The 19,157-nt window shown below is 37.1% G+C and overlaps 1 protein-coding gene across 2 annotated transcripts in view; it reads left to right on the top strand.

Moving 5' to 3' along the window:
- The window catches only part of LOC107088391 (ephrin-A4-like), a 52,295-nt gene extending 40,502 nt beyond the window's left edge, over nucleotides 1–11,793 (top strand). The window contains exons 3-5 of one of the 2 annotated variants that reach the window (XM_015380525.1): nucleotides 88–156; nucleotides 9,981–10,007; nucleotides 11,341–11,793. In XM_015380525.1, coding sequence (XP_015236011.1) covers nucleotides 88–156; nucleotides 9,981–10,007; nucleotides 11,341–11,426 — 182 coding nt within the window. In that variant the 3' untranslated portion in view covers nucleotides 11,427–11,793. The remainder of the gene's footprint in view (nucleotides 1–87; nucleotides 157–9,980; nucleotides 10,008–11,340) is intronic. The other variant, XM_015380526.1, reaches the window with a different exon arrangement.
- The last annotated feature ends 7,364 nt before the right edge of the window (nucleotides 11,794–19,157 follow it).

Below are 19,157 nucleotides of genomic sequence, written 5' to 3'. Positions count from 1 at the left end.
TCTGAATTTAGACTGTTTGTTGTGTTTGATGAATAAGTAGGTTATTTACATCCTTTTTTTATTTTTTTTTATTGTTGTTCTCTGCAGCTTTGCCGACAGATGAAGGCCCTCCTCTGCCATGTATGAAGATGCGTGTCACAGTGTGCTGCGAGACCAGTGAGTATACTCATCCTTTTATCTGTTACTCCTTTCATGCTTCACTCTTTGTACACCAACAGACTCCTCTTTCTGCCTCTCACGTCTTTACTATCAAGGCTTGGAGTATAGAATGGTGTTCAGATTGCCACTCACTACAGCGCTTTTAGTTACTTTCTATCTTTAACTTTGTAGTACTCATTTATATACATATAAACTATAAAGTTAACTCTCTGCAATGAATGACAAACATAGTGTTTGAATGTGTACCAGCTTACAATTTTATTTCTTTTTTTTTTTTTTTATTACTTTGAAATTTTCCATTCCATCTTTACACCTTAAAGCCCTCTATCCATGAATGAAGCACCAATTCTTGTGAAAAACTGGTCAGCTTGCTGAAAAAAAGGCTATTACTGCTTTCCTTCAATTACAACAAAGATAAATATGAAAATATGACACAAACAACAATGATGTGGAATCTAAAGTGTTACCTAAGATAGTCTGACTGGCCAACAAGCTAATATAAGCTCTTTGGTCTAATTGTTATGCATAAAAATGCTATGTATGTCATTTATAATAATGTCTGCATGTTAAATTAGTATTTTTTTCAACTGGTTGATCTGGAAAAACAGTTATTAATTAATTCACTCCTGTTACTCTATGAAAAGCAGAATGACAGAGATAATGTTGTTTGCCATAATGAACTTTTCTTTAGTAATACTTCTCTTTTTAAGTTATTCTAGTTTGTGTCAAAATAACAATTCCAATAAATTACATCATAGAAACTATAGAAGAATATGCTTATTTTCAAAGAAATTGAAAGCCCTGTTTTTTTTTTTTTTCTTTTTTAGTTAAAACCAAATTATTATTAGTTCAAATGTTTTGTGTGAATAATATGAAACCATCATAGCAGTTTGTGCCTAGCTTGCTTTTAGAACTGATTAGATTAAGGGATTTTCTTTTTAGCATTACTTTCCTCTAAAGCACATCTTACCCCACCAGTCCTCCTTTTTTATGCCTACTTGTCATCCTCATTCACCCACTCCCCATCTTTCTTTCTCAGTGTGAAATTCCCAGAGTTGATCTAATCCAGAGCCCGCCTGGAGTAATGTTAGTCTTCCAGTCCAGTGAGCTGCCCATTCCGGTTGGGAATGTTGCCCAGTCACTGTGGGAATCCCTGTCCGGTGCTTCGTGTGTGTGTGTTGACCATTTTTCTTTCTGTTGCTGTTGTTGTACTTTGTGCACGAGTCCATGAGCCTTTGCGTGCAAGCTCTGGCAGTTGGACTCGTATACGGGTGTGTATGTAGCATCGCTTGCATGTCTGAGACGTCTGTCCCAGTTCCCATCCCAGTGTTATCTGCAGGGGGGCTTGTTGTGCTGTCCCAGACTGAACTAACACACTTTTTTTATGTCTCTTTGGTGAAACTGTCTAGAAAGTTGTGTGACAAATACTTATTCAGTTTAAGCAAATATAAAAAAAAAAATACAACTGCAAAAGTAGAAATTTCACTTTATCTCAAATATCGGTGAACCGATGCATCTTACCTAAAAGATGGGATGAAACGCTACCTTGGTTCAATCAGGACAAGATGACATTTTTGCAGTATTTTATGTTTCCAAATAGAACAGATATTTAAGTTTTCATTCTATAAAGAAGGCAGGTAAGAAAATATGTACTATTCATTAATCTCTCATAATAATTGTCTTTTTAGTCACATAGTCTAAAAGAAGAAGGTGGCAAAAGGTGCATGGGGTATATACAGTATATATACAGCATTTTTCCAAAAATGGAACTGAAAGGCTTTTTCTTTCTTTTTTTTTTTTTGTTATGTAAAGGGTTAACAGGCATTGTGAATATTTCAGTTGGGATGACCGATGCTAACTTTAACTGTTATTAGTAAAAGTTAAGTAAGTTCTTTCCCTTGATGAAAGGATGTTATATCAAGCTTACAAGACAATAAAAAAAAAAGCTTTAGCTATGATTTTACTTTCAGAAATATTTATATCTAAACTGAGTGGTATATCCAGCTAATGAGAACCACACATATAGTTTTGGATAGACAATTAAAGGTTTTTTCAAATCGCAAACTGTTTTATAGAGTTTAATCGGCGTATAATACTCTTGGCTAGATTTGACTAATCCAAGTTGCTTTGTACCAATTTGTACTTTTCTAATTCTCAAATTATCGTTATGCCAAAAAAGCTTAGGAAATGGAAAATTCTTGCTTTAGAAAATTTTCTGGCATTTCTAATCAGCTTAGAATGATCAAACACAAGTTTTATCATCCTAAATCAGTTGTTTAAATGATGGGCAGACATTTGAAGTACTTTCAATGTTTGCTGCGTTTTATTGTTGCCAGATTTCTGCAAGATAAATCATTTCATTTTGGAGTGGTCCTTATTACTTTTTTAACCAGGTGTCATTAACCAGAAGCCAACTTTTGCATCATTAGCAACTGTTAGCAACTCTGCGAATTCTTACAATGTGTTTGTATGTTATGTCACATGGTCACATTTTCTTTTTTAATCCAAAAGTCTACCAGATAAACAATGTCAGTGTGGTGAAGGCCTCTGAATTTCTTTCAGCAAAGAATTCTCAGCCTGTAAGACTGCATCTATATTACCTATCAGCGCAAACGTTCAAGAGCTGCTTTCATTCTAGGTCAAATCCAGTTTTTAAATTAGGTGCGAAAGTTTAAAAAAATTGACATTAAAGGCCATAATTTTTTTATAATTTAAAAGCTTTACCATAATCATTTAGTTTAAAGAGAAAGTAAACCTCTAAACCAGATGGTCAACAAAGCAGTGTTAAAGTAAGGAGAGTTAGTGCTATATATAAAAACAAATTATCAGAAATCACATTGTACAAAGTACATTGTGTCAGCAACACAGGTAATTGCATAATCAATCAAAATGAACAATTAAAGAGAATAAAAATGAATAATTCAAATGATTTTGAAAAATGAACAATAAAACCACTGATAAAAAAATGACAGAAAGCTGTTTTACAAGCTTAAACTAATAATGTTCAGATGGGACAGTCAAAAGCCACTCTGAGGTAATATGATATTAAGAGGTTTCACAGTTTTCTGAGTTTTTTTTTTTTTTTTTTTCGAAATTAGTGGAACATAAGGATTAAAAGCTGCTTTTTCATGTTGGTTCTGGGTTTGCTGAGTAAATCTGAGTAAAAGCATCTGACAGGTCTGGTGATTGATATACTGACAAGAATGTAATGTATTTTGGTGCTAAGTCATTTTGTGATTTACAGACTAACACAAGTATTTTTAAGCCTATCATCTGACATATGATATAACATTGTTAGATCTGGGGTGGTGTGCTCCAGTTTCTTAGCTCTAGTGAAGACGCAGGCAGCAGCATTCTGGATCAGCTGCAGATTGTCCGATCGACCTGTCCGATCATTTCTACTAAAGATAATCACATGAATCACTTTTTCAAGGCCCTGCTGAGATATTAGTCCTTTAATTTGGAGATGTTCTTTAGGTAATAGATGGCTGACTTTGTTATTGATTTAATGTGTCGCTAGAGGTTCAGGTCCATCAACACACCCAGAGTTGAGTCTGATTAGTGGTGTCCAGCTGTTATAACCAAAGCTGTGTGCTAACTTTTGAATGCTCTTCTTTTGGCCAAAAGGCAATTACTTCAGTTTTGTCTTGATTCAGCACGTGTGCAGTGTGTTTATTCCTCCTCTGTGCAAGGTAATGTATAGCTTTGTGTCATCTGAATTGCCTTAGTAACTCATGTTGTTTTTTTATGATCTGGGTTAGGAGCAGCATGTAGATATTGAATAGTAGGAACTAATGGTTGACCTGTTGTAATATTTTTACGCCGTTAATATTGGAAATATACATTATTTTTCTCCCTCAGTCACCATTTCTTTTTATATTAAGTACCTATAGTGCTTTCGTTGATGATTTCAAGATGATGAAGGGGCAGATAAAGGAGAAGCAGTACAGCAGGGGCCTCATTTACCGAGGCAGTTCGTCTTCAACCATCCCGGGGTAAATTCCCAGCCTTTGTGAGCATTTCTGCTTGTATTCCAAACCTCCATCTCTTCTTTTTTTTTTTTTTTTTACCTGGATAAATAAAGGCAAGTAGTGGTGAAAAATATTTACAAAGAACAAGGGCCATTTTAACAGTGTTGTCAGGGAATCCAACAATTCATTTTGCATTGTGGGTTGCTAGTTAGTCTTAAGTTATTGTGTATTACCCTTTCTGTCACTTTACTCACCATGCCGATTACTGCTGAGGACCCAGATGGTGATTTAATATTGGTGCAAGTTTTTTTTTTTTTTTTTCTGTTTTCATAATCATGTGTTATAGGCAAGCCTGGCAACTTCTGTCAAAGCTGACTTTATCAACACAACAGGGCAGCAACTCCAGAACTACTTTATTTAAAGGGCAGATTATACTTCTGCAACCGCACACCTCATTTGTCGCTTGGGTCTGGTCGCGAACCAGTTTTGCTGGTATGCTTCTGCACTGTCGGTGTGGAATTTCTGAGGAAGCACAGCAGTTTCCTGCCAAAGTTTCCCTATTCGAGAACTCCTGAGAACTTCGGCGGATGGTCACGAGAACTTCGGCAGCGCCAATGGAGCGTCTGCAAGATATCATGGTAACGGAGCTGGATCTAGAGTTGTTAGAAATTGAAGAGAAACAGGTTCTGTTAATGGATTTGGCAAAAAGACAAAGGAGGACGCGTAGGTTGTCCACTGTAGTTGTTCTTCGGTTTTAAAAAATGGTGCGCCCCGGCACCGAATCAAGAAGGACGACTACACAGACAGCCGGAAAGGCATACCAAGGACCAATCACAGCAGCTTACTGTCAGCGCACTTCCGCTTGAGGTCGGCGTGGGTTTGCGATGCGTAGTCAGGATTATTTGAGGTGTCTGACAGTAGTTGCAGAACCTCTGTGCGGGGGGAGTGGTCGTGCACAGAGACAGATTTGACGGTAGCAGAGGCTATGCGTCAGAAGTATAAATTGGCCTTTAGTCTTCAAAATATGAGTCGTGGCATAATCCTATTTCACCAGACAGTCACAAGTTAACACCAACTAGATGAGGCGTCTGGGGAGAAAGTTTGAGAAACATCTCATGCCACGTGGTCTTGGTACTCTCATATGAATTTCTAAATGTCATCACAGCCATGGTGTCAGACGGGTGGTAATTTGCTGTGTTATTACCAGAGTGATAGCTGATGGCTTTTTTATGTTTGTTAATTATCTGCCTGTCATTAATTAGAACTACATCAGATGGCTTCATTCAGTAAATAAATGCTAATGCGTTCCTGACCTTCTGACTGTATTCCCCAATCAGTGCATCTGTGCCAAAAATAATAAAAACATTAAGAACGGACAGAAATGACTGAGATTGTGTATTCTTGGTGTAGCATGCACACATGCGTTTCCTTTTGACTCATAAAATCACTTTGACTTCAGGGTAGAAAGAGCCCGCTCTACAAAGACATACGCACATCTGTGTTCTGTTTCCTTGCCTCATTTTTTTTCTTCTTTTTGCCTCTCATCCTGTTTCTTAACCAAAACTAATCCCGACTAAATTTCAGGATCTGCGTCTCCTTGTCTTTTAACTCCCATCCTCTCCTCCACCCACCCCCTCCTCATCTCCAACCTCCTTGCTTTCTTTCTTTCTTCACTCTCCTGTCATTCTTGAAGTGGCACTAATCCCCCCCCCCCTTCTCTCTGTCTCTTCAACTCTCTTCCCCTTCCCTCTTTTTTATGATCTTTCACTACTGGAGCAAAACTAATCTAGGCCCCATCCATAGAAGTACCTCAGACATCCTCCTCCCTGCCCTCAGACGCTGCCTCGCCACTTTCCTCGTTACACCTTCCCTTTGTTGAACCCCTGTATCCGCCATACAGCTTTTCACCAACTCCCTTTACCCCGCTTCTCTCCATCTCTGTCGCACACCGGCTGTGCGGTGAGTCGCGTTGGGATGAGCATAGACGAGGCCGGAGAGAGAAATGTGAAAAAGATGAATGAGAGAGGGGATGAAGGAGAGTTGGAGGCACTGTATTGCAGTCTGTCCACTTGCTGTTGTTGTGTTGTTCCCCTGTGGTAAAAACCCTCGCTTACTCCCTGCTTCCTTCCTGATCTGGATCCCTTTTATCTGACAGGTAGCATGGCAGCAGGGCATGCCATTAGATGCTTGTGTGGCCGTTGGTAATGGCAGCTCCTGTCCTTTAGCTATGTCTCTTATCTAAACTTCAAACCACGCTCCTCCCATCCCTGCACTCTTTTTGTTTTTTTTCCCCCCGCCTTCTTCAAAAACCAGCTTGTATGCATTTTCACACGGGGATAGCCCTGTTGTGAGGGATTTAAATTATTTTAGCAATTAGTGTGAAGGTGACAATGAGAAGGTCTGTCAGGTATGTCATTGCTCCAAGGTCAACGAGCTCTAAACAGTCCCCTGATGTTTTCTCTGGTGTTTCATTTAATTACTCTGTGACTTAAATGTTGGACCAGTTTTTTTTTTTCCAAAATATTGTACAGCTAACCATTTTAATATTATATGTTAGTTTTTTTGGAGCAGAATATTCTCATGAATCGCATCTAGAAAGCATAGAACTGTCTTAAGTCCTCATTGCATCATGTAAACATAGCCTTGAATTGCTGTCCTGAAATTTCGGATACCCTGCAGCCTTCTATTGCATCTTCCTCAACCTCGCTTCACCTCCTACTCCATACTTACCTTTTTACACTGCATCTTCTCCTTAAAACCCCCTCCCAGTGTGTTTATCTCTCTCGCTCCTCCGGTTGCTCTGGCTCACTGCTGCTTCCTCTTTCCTTGCCTTCCCACTGTGAGAAACCATTACAGACCAACTTCCATCTCTCCCTAATTGATTCCCCTTCCCACTTCGTCTCACTTCCCCTTTTTTCTCAGCCATTGTCCCGCTGTGTGCAGTCCATTACATTTATTTCAGTTTGCAGAGCGTCACCATTTTCTTCGCTTTCTGTATTCTTCTTTTGGTTCCCTTAAATTTCTCGAATCCCTATCCTCCTTCTTAATGCCCTCTGCTCCCTCCCAAATCATTCTCTGTATGCCTGAAAACCACACCAGAAAAATTCGGACTGAACCTTTTAGAACTAAATTCCAACTTTTGATAGTTTTCAGCGATTTTCAGCGCTTTTATTTTTTACAACTTTTGTTTGAAAAATAACATTAAACTGAGTTTGCGTTACTTAGCATTGGTGCCTATGTATGTAAAATGGCGGCACGAGAGGAGAGGTGGAATGGTGGAACATTGTCTGTCTTCAGTGGTGCATTCTGCATACACCCACATACGCGCCACCTCACACACACACACACATACATATGCAGACGCACATGCGCACTTTGCCATGGATGTGCATGTGCGGTTACACATGCCTCAGACTGCACTGCAGACTTTTCTGCTGTCACGCCCCTGCGGACTCCATTTTGTGGGGATTTCGCCATGACTAAGATGATGATGTTAACACAAAAACGAGTCCCGTCAATCTTCAGATTTATGCGCAAATGATGTGATTAGAGCCGGATCAAAACGCGCAAATCACCCACAGCTGAGTAAACACAAGGCATCTGAAAATGGTTAACTCTACTTTCAACTCGGCAGCGAATTTGACACTTGTTAAATAATACAGCAATTTATTATAAAAGTTATAAGTTCTAAATAATTTTTCTTGATTTAAAAACAAAAAGAAATTTTTTTTAAAACTTTCAATTTTATTTGTATAAAAGCTTTATCTTGTTATTTTTGATGGATGATTTTATTCTTTATTTTTACATTTAGGATTTTAAATTTTACATTTCTTATCAAAACTCCGGTGAAATTTATTTTGTTCATTTTCTACAAATTTTATTGATAATTTATAATTTAAAAAAAAAACATTTTGAAGTAATGAAAAAAATAGACAGTTGAAAAATTTTTTTTTATTTATTTTGATATTTTTATTTTTTGTAGTAAAATTCAGTCTAAATGAATTCCTTCCCTACGATTTATGATTAATAAATATGCAGTTTTTGTTACAGATTATTTTAAATTAAGCCTTTCTTTAGATAATTTTTTTAATGAGTGCAGAATATGTTTTAAGTTTCATAATTACTCGATCTAAAAAATGTTTTTATATTTTTTTTTCAGTAAAAATATTTTGTAGAAAAAGGTGTACCATTTTTTTTAAATAAATGTTTGACTATTTTTAGTTGTAATTCGTTTTGCCGTACTTAATAAGTTGAACGGATACATTTTGACTTAACTAAATAGTTAAAATTTGTTTTTTGTTTTTTTATCTTAATGGTCAGTATTTTGGGTTCAGTTTAAAGGTTTTTCCGTCCTTCTTTTCCTTATATGTCTCACTTATATCCATTTACAAATTATACAATTTAAATGCATCATCAGCTAAAAATGTTTTTTATATTTTCTAACCTATTTAATGTTGTTAATACAATTTAGATGCAAATTAATATTTTTATTCATGTTATTTTTTCTGTTTCTCATTTGCATTGATAAATTGTTTAATGTTGATCAAATTTAGGAAAAGAAAATATCAACCAAACGTCGGAGAGGCGTGTATTTTTTTTTTTTTTATTTGTGTTTTTTCATAATTGTGTATATATGGACTTTTTTTTTTTCAGTTTTTCTGATAGAATATGCTTAACCTTGCGAACACTGTCACGCATGAATGCACACGTGCAGAAACTCAGTACAAAGCTGTAACATAGCATGCTATTTAATGCTTCGTTAACCCCTTGATGGCTGTTAGTTGTAGTCAACCTGAGAGTAATTTGGGTTTTGTGTCGGGTGAAGCCACGCGTTGTTCAGCTGTGCAGAGGAAGGGTTATTGGGTTGTGGATCACTGGTTGGTTCTCCAAGGTCCTTGATACGCACCTTGCTTTCCAGGCTATGGTTTGTATGTGTGTGTTCATGCATGGTTGTGTGTTTGGGTTTGACTTATGGGATGTCAGATGTTGGTTCAAGGCCTGACATAGATTTAATTACCAGTTTTGTCGTTTTAGTCTTGTCCTCTGATCCCATTGTGATTGCTCTTTGGAAGATTAGGCACTTTTCTGCTTCCAAAGATTTTACAGATTTGTAAAATCTTTGTTTTGTTTTTTGTTTTTTTTTTTGTTTTTTTTCCCATGCTACCTGTATTTTTTTTTCATTCTCATTTTTAGCAGCTCCTTTTTCCTCCATTATAGCACTCCTTCACTTCTCCCTCCATTATTTCCTTTCAACTCCCCCGACCCACCTGCTGAGAAAGTGACGCCCAGACACAAATGCCCCCTTATCCCGTCTTATTCTTTCCGTCCCTTTTTTTCCTGTCTGACCTTGTTTCGCTCTTTCCAATTTTTTTTTTCCTTCACCTTACTTTCTCACTCCAGTCTTCACTGCATTGCCTTTTATCTTCTGTCCACTCCTTGGTTTCGCCTGTCATTAAGAATTTACTAGCATTTTTTTCCATCCTTTTCTATTTCCTGTATCCCTCTCTGTATAATCTCCATCATTCTTACTCATTCTAATTTACATAACACTATCTTTTTCCTGTTGCCATGCTTTCAAAGCTCTTTTTTCCATCTGACCTTTAAGAAAATTTGCATGGGGGACATATTTAGGGTTGCACAGCCAGTCTGTACCCATTTTTCATGACATTGGTCTTTGAGTAATGGTGTATACCTGCCTCTGGTCATTTGTCTGTTTCTTGTTCTTTTTGTTTCACCAAGCAGCACTTTTATTGAGAAGGTTACACATGCAGAAAAAGACTAATCAGCATCTTGTTTCCATACTGCAACTTTTATCTAAATGCTATCTATCTTCTGTTTTGCTTATTGCAGCATCAGAGGGTTCAAAACAAATACAAGGTGAGATGCAATGTCTTTTCATACAATTTCTAAACATATTTGAATGCCTTTATTCTTCTGCCCTGGGGTCAAACCTGGTTTAGTTTAAAATCTGCATGCTAAATTTGTGCACCAATTTTGTATTTGCTGCATGCCCCTTTTAAATTATATTATAGTCTTTTAGATGTACCCATATACTTAATTGAACCCCCTTCTTTAATAATATATTTTATATTTGATTTTGATACCGCTCAACTTAGACAAATACATAATTACCAAGAAGAAGGAAAAATAGATTTCTCTCTAAATAGGTGCAACCAGGTGTCTTTAAAAGTTGAATATGGTTTATTTGTTAACCCCCAAAGATTAGGCTGTCCACTTAAACAAGGTAATGAGAGCAACAATCACATAAGCAATCAAGAGGCCGAAAGTAATTCTGGATGAGCTGCAGAGATCCAGAGCTCAGGTTGGAGAATCTTTCCATAGATGTGGCTTTTATAAAAGAGCAGTAAGAAAGAAGCCATCATTTGGAGCAGCGATCTACTCTGGGCGGGTTGGGCATGGCAAGGAGTTCCTTGCTGTGTACCTTTATCAATAGTTGGGGCTCCCAGCCTGAGAAATGTTGAAGAACCCTGATTTAGATGAAGACCAGAAGATGGTCTAGTTGAATTAAACTCAAACTGTTTTGCCATGTCTCTAGTGATAGATATGAAGGATAGGTAGATGGATATTGCTTATTACAGGCTATTTCCTAAGAGAAAACCAGTAGGAGGCTGCAAAATATTTAAGACTGGGGTGGAGGTTCATTTTGCAGACTGACATCAACCATAAACCTACAGCCAGAACTATGTTTAAATGGTTTGATCAAAGTATGTTCATGTGTTAGAATGGCCTAATCAAAGTCCAGACCTAAATCTCTCTGAGAAATAATGGAGTGAGACTAAAAAAATGATGTTCACAGATGCTCTCAAAGTACAAATAAATGCCACACTCTCCTGATGTTTTTTTGGTAAAATAAGGAAAATATATATGTTTTTTTCTTAATTTGCACTTGGAAGAAGGAATGATGCACTACTGTGCGTTGAAAAGTTCCAGTAAATTTCAAGAAAGTTTGTGATTTTTTTTTTTTACATGACTAAGCGATATTTAGTTAAAGGGGGTCAGAATAATTTTGCAAAACACTATTTGTCTTCTTCCTGTTCAGCCCCAATCTGATGCCTTTCTCTGAGTTCATACACTGGAGCTCTGACACATTGATGTGTTTCGATTTACAAAAGAAACTAATCTTTAGCTGTTTTTGGTTCCATTTGTTATTAACTTAAACATTCATGCAAAATGTCATCCTTTGTTCCAGAAACGAAACCTCTCAGCAACGTTGTCTCAGTAAGGACCACTTCTCTTCCCCTCCTCATCTCCATCATCATGCCGCTGATCACTTGACTCCTCCATCCTCTTGGCTGTTCTTCGCGCCGATGGACCAATCCCTCAGACATTTAAAGAAAGAACAAAAACTAAGCTAACAGACAACAAACGACAAAATGCAAACTCTACCAGAGTAAGCTAATTCCATCAATCACCATGTGGTTGCAGATCCAGTCAGGAGCATGTTTTCTCCTGTACAGGGGACCACTGTGACTCAGGGAAATGACGCAGAAGTGCAGCAAAGCATTTCTTCCTGTTTTCTTGCCCTACCAATTGCCTGTTCTGCAGCTAGTTGAACAGAATATTTCCCATTAACTTTTCTTAAGTCTGCATTCCAGTTTGAGAGGAAGAACCATGCGAATCATTAGGACCTTCACTGAAGTGTTTATATATATATATATATATATATATATATATATATATATACATACATACGCATATTTTGTCTTATTTTTCTACCTATTTTGATCACTTGCATTTGAGTGCAGCCTCTAGTTTGAAAAGTGGCCAAATAAACATACTACTGTAATGAGAGGCTGAGGTTGGAAGCTTTCCATTCCTTCTGTGATTTTCTATGAAGACTCGTACTTTAAGCCTATTACCTTCACAGCAACATAAATCAGCTCTACTGAAATCTCAAACAAAATGCATTTTGAAGGGGCAATAGGCAACATTTGGAGAAGAGCGAGACTGGGCTCCTGCGCCCCCTGCTGGGATCAAACTGGGTTTTACTGGTTGAACTGGGTTGGACATAGAAAAAGAAACTAGATGCCAAGCTTGAGGTTCTGTTTGGTGTTAACTTGAGCCTGGAACTGGTCCTCTTATTCTTACCAGCCAAATAAGTTCCTCTGTGTTTCCAGCATTCTTCCTGCTTCGTAACCAACTGAGGAAAACTGATTTATGGGTGAACGGATTGCCTTCAGAACAATAAACGGTGTGCACATAAGCTTTCTAATTTTTCTGTCTTTACATGGTATTTGGTCTGATGCGTGGGCTGTGGGCAAACAGTTAAACCTAATTACAAATATATTAGGCCTATATAAAACAGTTGTTTACCTTAGTAACAATCAGTCTGTATAAATTAATTGCCAAAATAACACAACCTTGGCTTGTGTATCAGCTAGAAAGAATTTATTTTCATACTTATGTATTTCTGTATTATTTTATTGGTTGTGATAAACTGGAGCCTGTCAAAAAAAGTGATTGGAATATTTTTTTTATCACCGTTATTATTCACCGTTGAACAACTTGCAAGATTAATTTTAGGGTTTCTATCTGATATTACATTGAATTTATTGATGAAACCTAGTAACTAATAACATAATTTCTGAATTTTCTTGTTTTAAAAACATGCTTGTTAGCACTTATTTTTCTACTTTCCTATGGTGAAAATCTTTTTTTTAATCCTTTTTATTGTAATATATTTTTTTTATATTTGCTTTGTTCAAAAATCACATTTGGATGGCAAAATTTGTGTCTTTAATTTGTTTTTTTTTTCCATCAGGCTTATCTCCCTAAAACAGATAATTTCTAAAGATTTGTTTTTGTATCCTGTACAGTTTGAGTTTTTCAGTCCTGTAACGGTAAGATTTCTGGGTTTTTCTTTTTTTATTTGTTTTTGCTTTCACATTTTAGTGAAGGATGTAGCATCTTCTGTGAAGAGCCAACTGCAATCTGAGCCCTTTTCTGTGGCAGGATGACAAATAAATATGGTTGCATTCAAAAATCTCAGTCTGTTATTTATTTTTATTTTTTTCTTTATCTAAAACGCATTGATTATGGCATGCAGCTGCAGGTGTCTGTGACAGTTTGTAGGCAAACACACATGAGTTTATTTGTGGAACATGCACATTAAATGTTATACACAGCAGCATGGAGATAAGGGGACTACAGGGACTTAAAATGACCTTGTGGTGTGGGAGGCCATTGTAATGTGAGTAACCCAGTGGAATATTGAGCTGCATTTTTATCTATGGGCGGCTAAAGACCGATAAGACCCGGATACCCAGTGGACTCCTGCTTTTAATAGACTCTTGAACATCATTCCCAATAAGGCGACCTTAAAGTTATTTTTCTATCAATGTGGGACAGAAGTTTAATAATAACCCTCAAAAAGACAATCTTGGTGTATTAAATATAGAAGTGTACATCCAAATAAGCTGTAAATGTGTTTCCATTTATATAGGCTGTAATGTAGAACGTCTTGTGAAGCCACAGAGGCAATTTCCTGGATAATAGGGCTAATGCTCCTATTTCATGGTTTATGATCTCTTCTGATGACATGTTTGTCACTGTTGTTACATGCCGTCTCAGAGCTGCTTTGGTTCTGACCTTCGCATATAAATTTCTAAAGGCCATGTTTTTATTCTTCTGCTATAAACATGCAGGGATGGATGGGTTCTTTTAAAACTGCTGTATAAAAATGTGGACTTTAAAAGCAGCAGGAATCCACCTTCCTTTATGTTCCTGTTCAACTTTGAGGCTTTTTAACATTTTTTTTTTTTTTTTTTTGGAGCCAAAGTGTGCAGATCTTTTTATGTCTGTTGTTTGATGCAGGATTTGTTTTTATCCTTCTCTGCAGACAGGAAATACTGACTTGGTTTTATCACATGTTGTGTACTTGCAATATTTCTTTGTAAAGTTTAATGTGTGTAAATGTAACAGAGCTGGAACCGAAGTCAAACCCACAACATAAACTTTATAACTACACACACTGCCAACGTAGATAAACTTAGAAAATCATACATTCCAGCAAAGTTTCCTCCAAGGTTTTCTGGGATTACAATAATGAATAAAATAAGATTTAAAAATTGTGTCTATAGTTTAAATCTCCACAAACCATATTGTAATTACTCCTGTTGGAGACAAAACAGCAGACGACTGCCTAAAAACAGAAGCTTCTTGGTTTAATTTGCAAATGATCTTTGCCTTTACACTTCATTTCAGCAAATATTTTTCCAAGTGTATGTGAAAGCTTATTACTTGAAATAAAAAGTTTATTTAATCAAGTAGTAGTTTTACTATTCTATATTTATTATTCTATGTTTATTAGGATGGTGGCATTTCTACCAACTTAAAACAGCTTAAATGTCAATCTCCCAGCGTTATCTGCAACTACCATTTCAATCTGAAAAACTCACACAGAGAGAAAAGATAATTAGGAGAATTTTATTGATAAGAAGTATAGTCTTTGGCGCTCAGGCCTCGGCAGGAACATTCATGCTGAATTATGCTATAACATGCATAAGTAGATGAATGAGAACAGGGATGTTCCCCCCGGCCTGAAACTGGTGGTGGTNAGAAAAGATAATTAGGAGAATTTTATTGATAAGAAGTATAGTCTTTGGCACTCAGGCCTCGGCAGGAACATTCATGCTGAATTATGCTATAACATTCATAAGTAGATGAATGAGAACAGGGATGTTCCCCCTGGCCTGAAACTGGTGGTGGTTTAGTTCGAGCTGGTTATCGAGGTGATCTGCTCGAGCTGTATTGTTGGACCAGAGACTGAGGGAGCTGACACCAGGGCTTCACTCAGACTCAGGATGTAGAGGTCCTGCTTGGTGATGCAGGTACCATGAACTGTCCATGATGAGCAAGCATGAAGCGACAGTGGAGAGGAAAAATTCCCCTTTGGGAAGAAACCTCTGGCAGAACCGGGGTCAACATGGTGGTCTTCTGCCGGACCAATTGCAATGAGACGAGGGATGGTGACGACTGGGATTAATACTCTCTGATGAGGTTGGGGTAGAAGTCATGTCATGGAAGACGACTCAGCTACGATGGCGGAGGAGGGGATGGAGGTGGGTGAATTGTCGTCTGAATAAAATCTGACATTGCGTTTGCTGGATAGCGGGCTTTGAAGGTGCTTTTAAAGTGAAAGCAGGATGCTGATTGGGCTTCGTGGTGGAGTAGTTCGAAGCTGATTGGCTCGCGTCAGAGACGGATCAGCTTCTGATTGGATGGAGGTAAGTCAGAGTTTCTTCAATTGAACTTCCGCTAGAGCTTCATTTTATAAACTGAATTTTATTATCTACAGAGTTTGGTAGTTCTTCACTTGTTTGCCCTGCAGCAGCTTTGTGAGAGTTTAATGTTCAGCTGAAAAGAAAGTTCTTAAAACAGAACTAAGGGGGGCAACAGGGGCCAGTACCCCTGCAGAACTTGTCCTGGCCCCTGTACTATAACTGAGTGGTCGCTTGGAGCGCTTTCATTGCTTAGCTTTACACTTTGAGATTTTTACTTATAAAAATGTACATGCTGCACCATTAACTTCCTCTTTATTGGAATATAAGATTTTTTTTATCTGCTAGGGTCTGAAAACTGCCACCCTGATAAATTTGGTCTAGAACTGCATCTGAGCAGAGTTATAATCAGATGGATACACTGTAGAGGTTCTTTTCTGACATTTTAGATATTTGCACCCTGCAAAAGAAACTTTCTCTGGCAGTTTAAACTCAAAGGTATTGTGCGAATTTTTTAAATGATCTGCCCTCTCCATTTGGATAAAATAATGCACATGCACAATCCTGCACCCGCTCCCGACAGGGAACACCTACTAAACACGTATGAGAGCATGCACAAGGCCATTTCTCCTCGTGCTAACTCTGTTTAAAAGTTGCTGTTTGCATTGCTCGTAGTTTACTTTCCAGAAGAAGATTTGCAATTTTTTCACTATGTCAGACTTAACATAAAGACGAGCACGTAGGATGGCCTTACGTTAACATATCACCAGAATTATTGACAATCAGGAGGACCATTTATTTTGATGATAAAAAGAACATCCTCCACTATACCTTTAATATGATTGTTCCATTTCACAAAGCATCTTTCGCTTAGAATAGTAGGATGGACCAATCATGTAAATTATCAAATAGGTCTATCGAATAACCATAAACTGAATGTAGATAGCCGTCTACAGTGAAAGTGGAGAGGTAAAGGTTTATTGTATAAACTTCTTTTAAGATGATATAAAGTCTTTTTTTTAGGTTGGAGATGTGCCTTTTGAAAAAAAAATTATATCTTAGCTTAAGCTTCCAGTTTTCTGTTTGCTTTTCTTTTTAAACTCAGGATAGAGACTTATCATTCAGATATTATTAATTTATTTTTCACAAAAAAGAAAAACAATCCTTGTCTCTTTACAGCTATGGAGGAATTGTTGATGTAAGATCTTATATTAGGGTAATTTATCTGATTTATGTCAAATAAAAATATCATAAATTCATCACAATGAAGCTATAATATGTTACTTTTCATCTGTTTTTCTTTTTTTCACAACCACAGAAGCCATTTTAAAGGTTTCAGCAATATGTGGTCAGAAAAATTACTTATGGGTGGAACCAGTTAGAGAGGATGTTAAAACTTAAGCCCCACCAGTCTCTCCAGTTCAACAGTCCATGAACGCTTTCAGTCGTCATCCCTGCTTTCATCTGCAGGTTTCCAAACTAAATAGCATTTTGCATCAGGAAGTAGATATAAAACACAGTTTGAAGCCTCCAGTTGTCTCAGTCTTACTGCTCTGGACTTCATCTTTCTCTATGTGGAGCTTATTTTTAAGGTTGAAAAAGTAGAAACTCTGTGGAGGGAAATATTTTTCATTGTTGAAAGAGTCTGCACAAATGTATAGACTAGCCTATGAATTTGTTATTATCCTGAGAACCTTGAAATCCTGGTTCTGAGATTAAGTAAAATCTCCAAAATCACAGAAATGCCTCATCACCTCCTCTCTGAGAACTTTGGATATGAAGCAATATGTACCTCCCAGAATAGTCCTTCGAAAAGATGAGAAAAAAGTCCGAAAACACAAAGTCTGCGTGGCAGAATGAAAAACTGATCCGAACATCTTCCCTTTCATCATTTAAAGAAGATTCTTGTTTTGAAAGAGACTCATTAAAAGCATTCGAACCAATTGGTATTTACATGTATTTATTCACAAATGGCAGAGAAAATTATATTTGTTTATGTTGTGATTGGTTTAGTTTTGTGGCTTTAAAAAGCACTGTTCAAATATTGTTGCAGACCAAACTGTCCGTGTGATAGAGATGCTAACGGATGCTAACGGTTCTAACGATGCTAAGTCTAAATCAAATCACTATTGCCTAAAAAAAGACCTTTCTCATCAAATTCAGGTCTATTTCAGCTCAGTCACCCCTAACTCTGAATCATTGTAAGTTAGGTTTGCAGACTAACCCACCGTTTCACTAAATGACTGCATGAACATTTAATCCGTTAGTCTTTTATTTAGTCTATTTATCCATCCATCCATCCATCCATCCATCCATCCATCCATTATCTGACAGGCTTGTCCCAATTGGGGTCGCGAGGGGTGCTGGTGCCTATCTCCAGCTGTCAATGGGCGAGAGGATGGGTTAGTCTATTTATCATCAACTCAAATTTGAGTCTTTAAATATTTGATTTATTATTTGATTACCCCTTAAAGCTGCTATTTTGTTTTGAAATTAGTCAAAAAGGACTTCATTTTATTGATTGTCTAAATTAAATTAAATGAAAACTGGTTAAAACCTGTCAATGAATCAAATAACATGTTTTGTATGTCTTTTTAACAACTGAATTGCCACATGTTTATTTCTGTATTTATATTAATGTTTTTCTTTCTAATAAATTTCACTTAAGTTGATTTGGATAGATATTTCCCATCATTTCAGTGAGCAGTAATATTCTTTCCAACCAATTTCCGTTCCTTTTTTCCTATATTTTAAATCATTAGTTGAAATGAAGCTGTTACAACATAATGAGTGAGGAAAAGCATAGGTAGAAACTGAGAGTTTTTGTTTTCTGAATAAATAAAACAGGCAGTTTGATTATTCTGATTTTCCTAGCCATTAGCACAGGTCAAAATATTAGAATATCTCAAAAATGGACAGTGAATTTTTCTTTGTCACATAAAACGCGTCCAGTACATCAAAAACAAAATAAAAACACAGAAGGGATGTACCTCAAGCTGTGTGTTTCCTGCATAGGGCCTGTGGAGCTGGTTGACAGTTTCCTTTTGTATCTCTGCTCTTTTCTTTATGTTTACATCTGTCTCCTTGAACCCCAGTCGGTCTCAGCAGAGGGCCGCTCACACTGAGTCTGGTTCTTCTGGAGGTATCTTCCTGTTAAAAGGAAGTTTTTCCTCTCCACTGTCGCTACAAGCAGGCTTAGTGTGATGGATTGCCTTCGAGTCAATGAGTCGATGCAATAAACTGGTTCTCCCTAGATAGAAAACTTTGAACCAATCAGACTTTATAATCTGGTTGAATTGTAAAGTGCCTTGAGATGACATGTGTTGTGAATTGGTGCTATAGAAATAAACTGAATTTAATTTAATTAAAAATATCATGGCTTTGTATAATACATCTGCATAGGTTTCCTAGGCATCTGATTGGTCCACAGTGTTCTGAAGTCCACAGTTGACATAGCTATCTAGCAGGATTTTAGAGCAGGCCATGCTTTTTAAAGCAAAGGTGTGAAAATCAGCTTTAATGAGCACAGTTCTAACAGGTTTAACGGGCCAGAAAACTCTCCTGACCTGAAGATTTATGCCTTGCTGTCATGAGGATATGAGACACCAGACCCAACAATGCAGATGACCTGAAGCACCCTGGACTTGATTACGCCTCAGCAGTTTCAGAGAGTGATCACTTCCAGGCCATGCTGCATTGATCCAGTAGCCCATACAAGTGTACACTAGACAGATCAAAATACTGAGTACATAGAAATGAAGGTAGTTTTTAAAGGTATATATATGTA

This window comes from Cyprinodon variegatus, unplaced genomic scaffold, assembly GCF_000732505.1.
Source record: "Cyprinodon variegatus isolate N-32 unplaced genomic scaffold, C_variegatus-1.0 Scaffold217, whole genome shotgun sequence".
Lineage (NCBI taxonomy): Eukaryota > Metazoa > Chordata > Actinopteri > Cyprinodontiformes > Cyprinodontidae > Cyprinodon > Cyprinodon variegatus.
The sequence above is the reverse complement of the archived record's forward strand: the minus strand, read 5'-3'. Positions and strand labels throughout refer to the sequence as shown.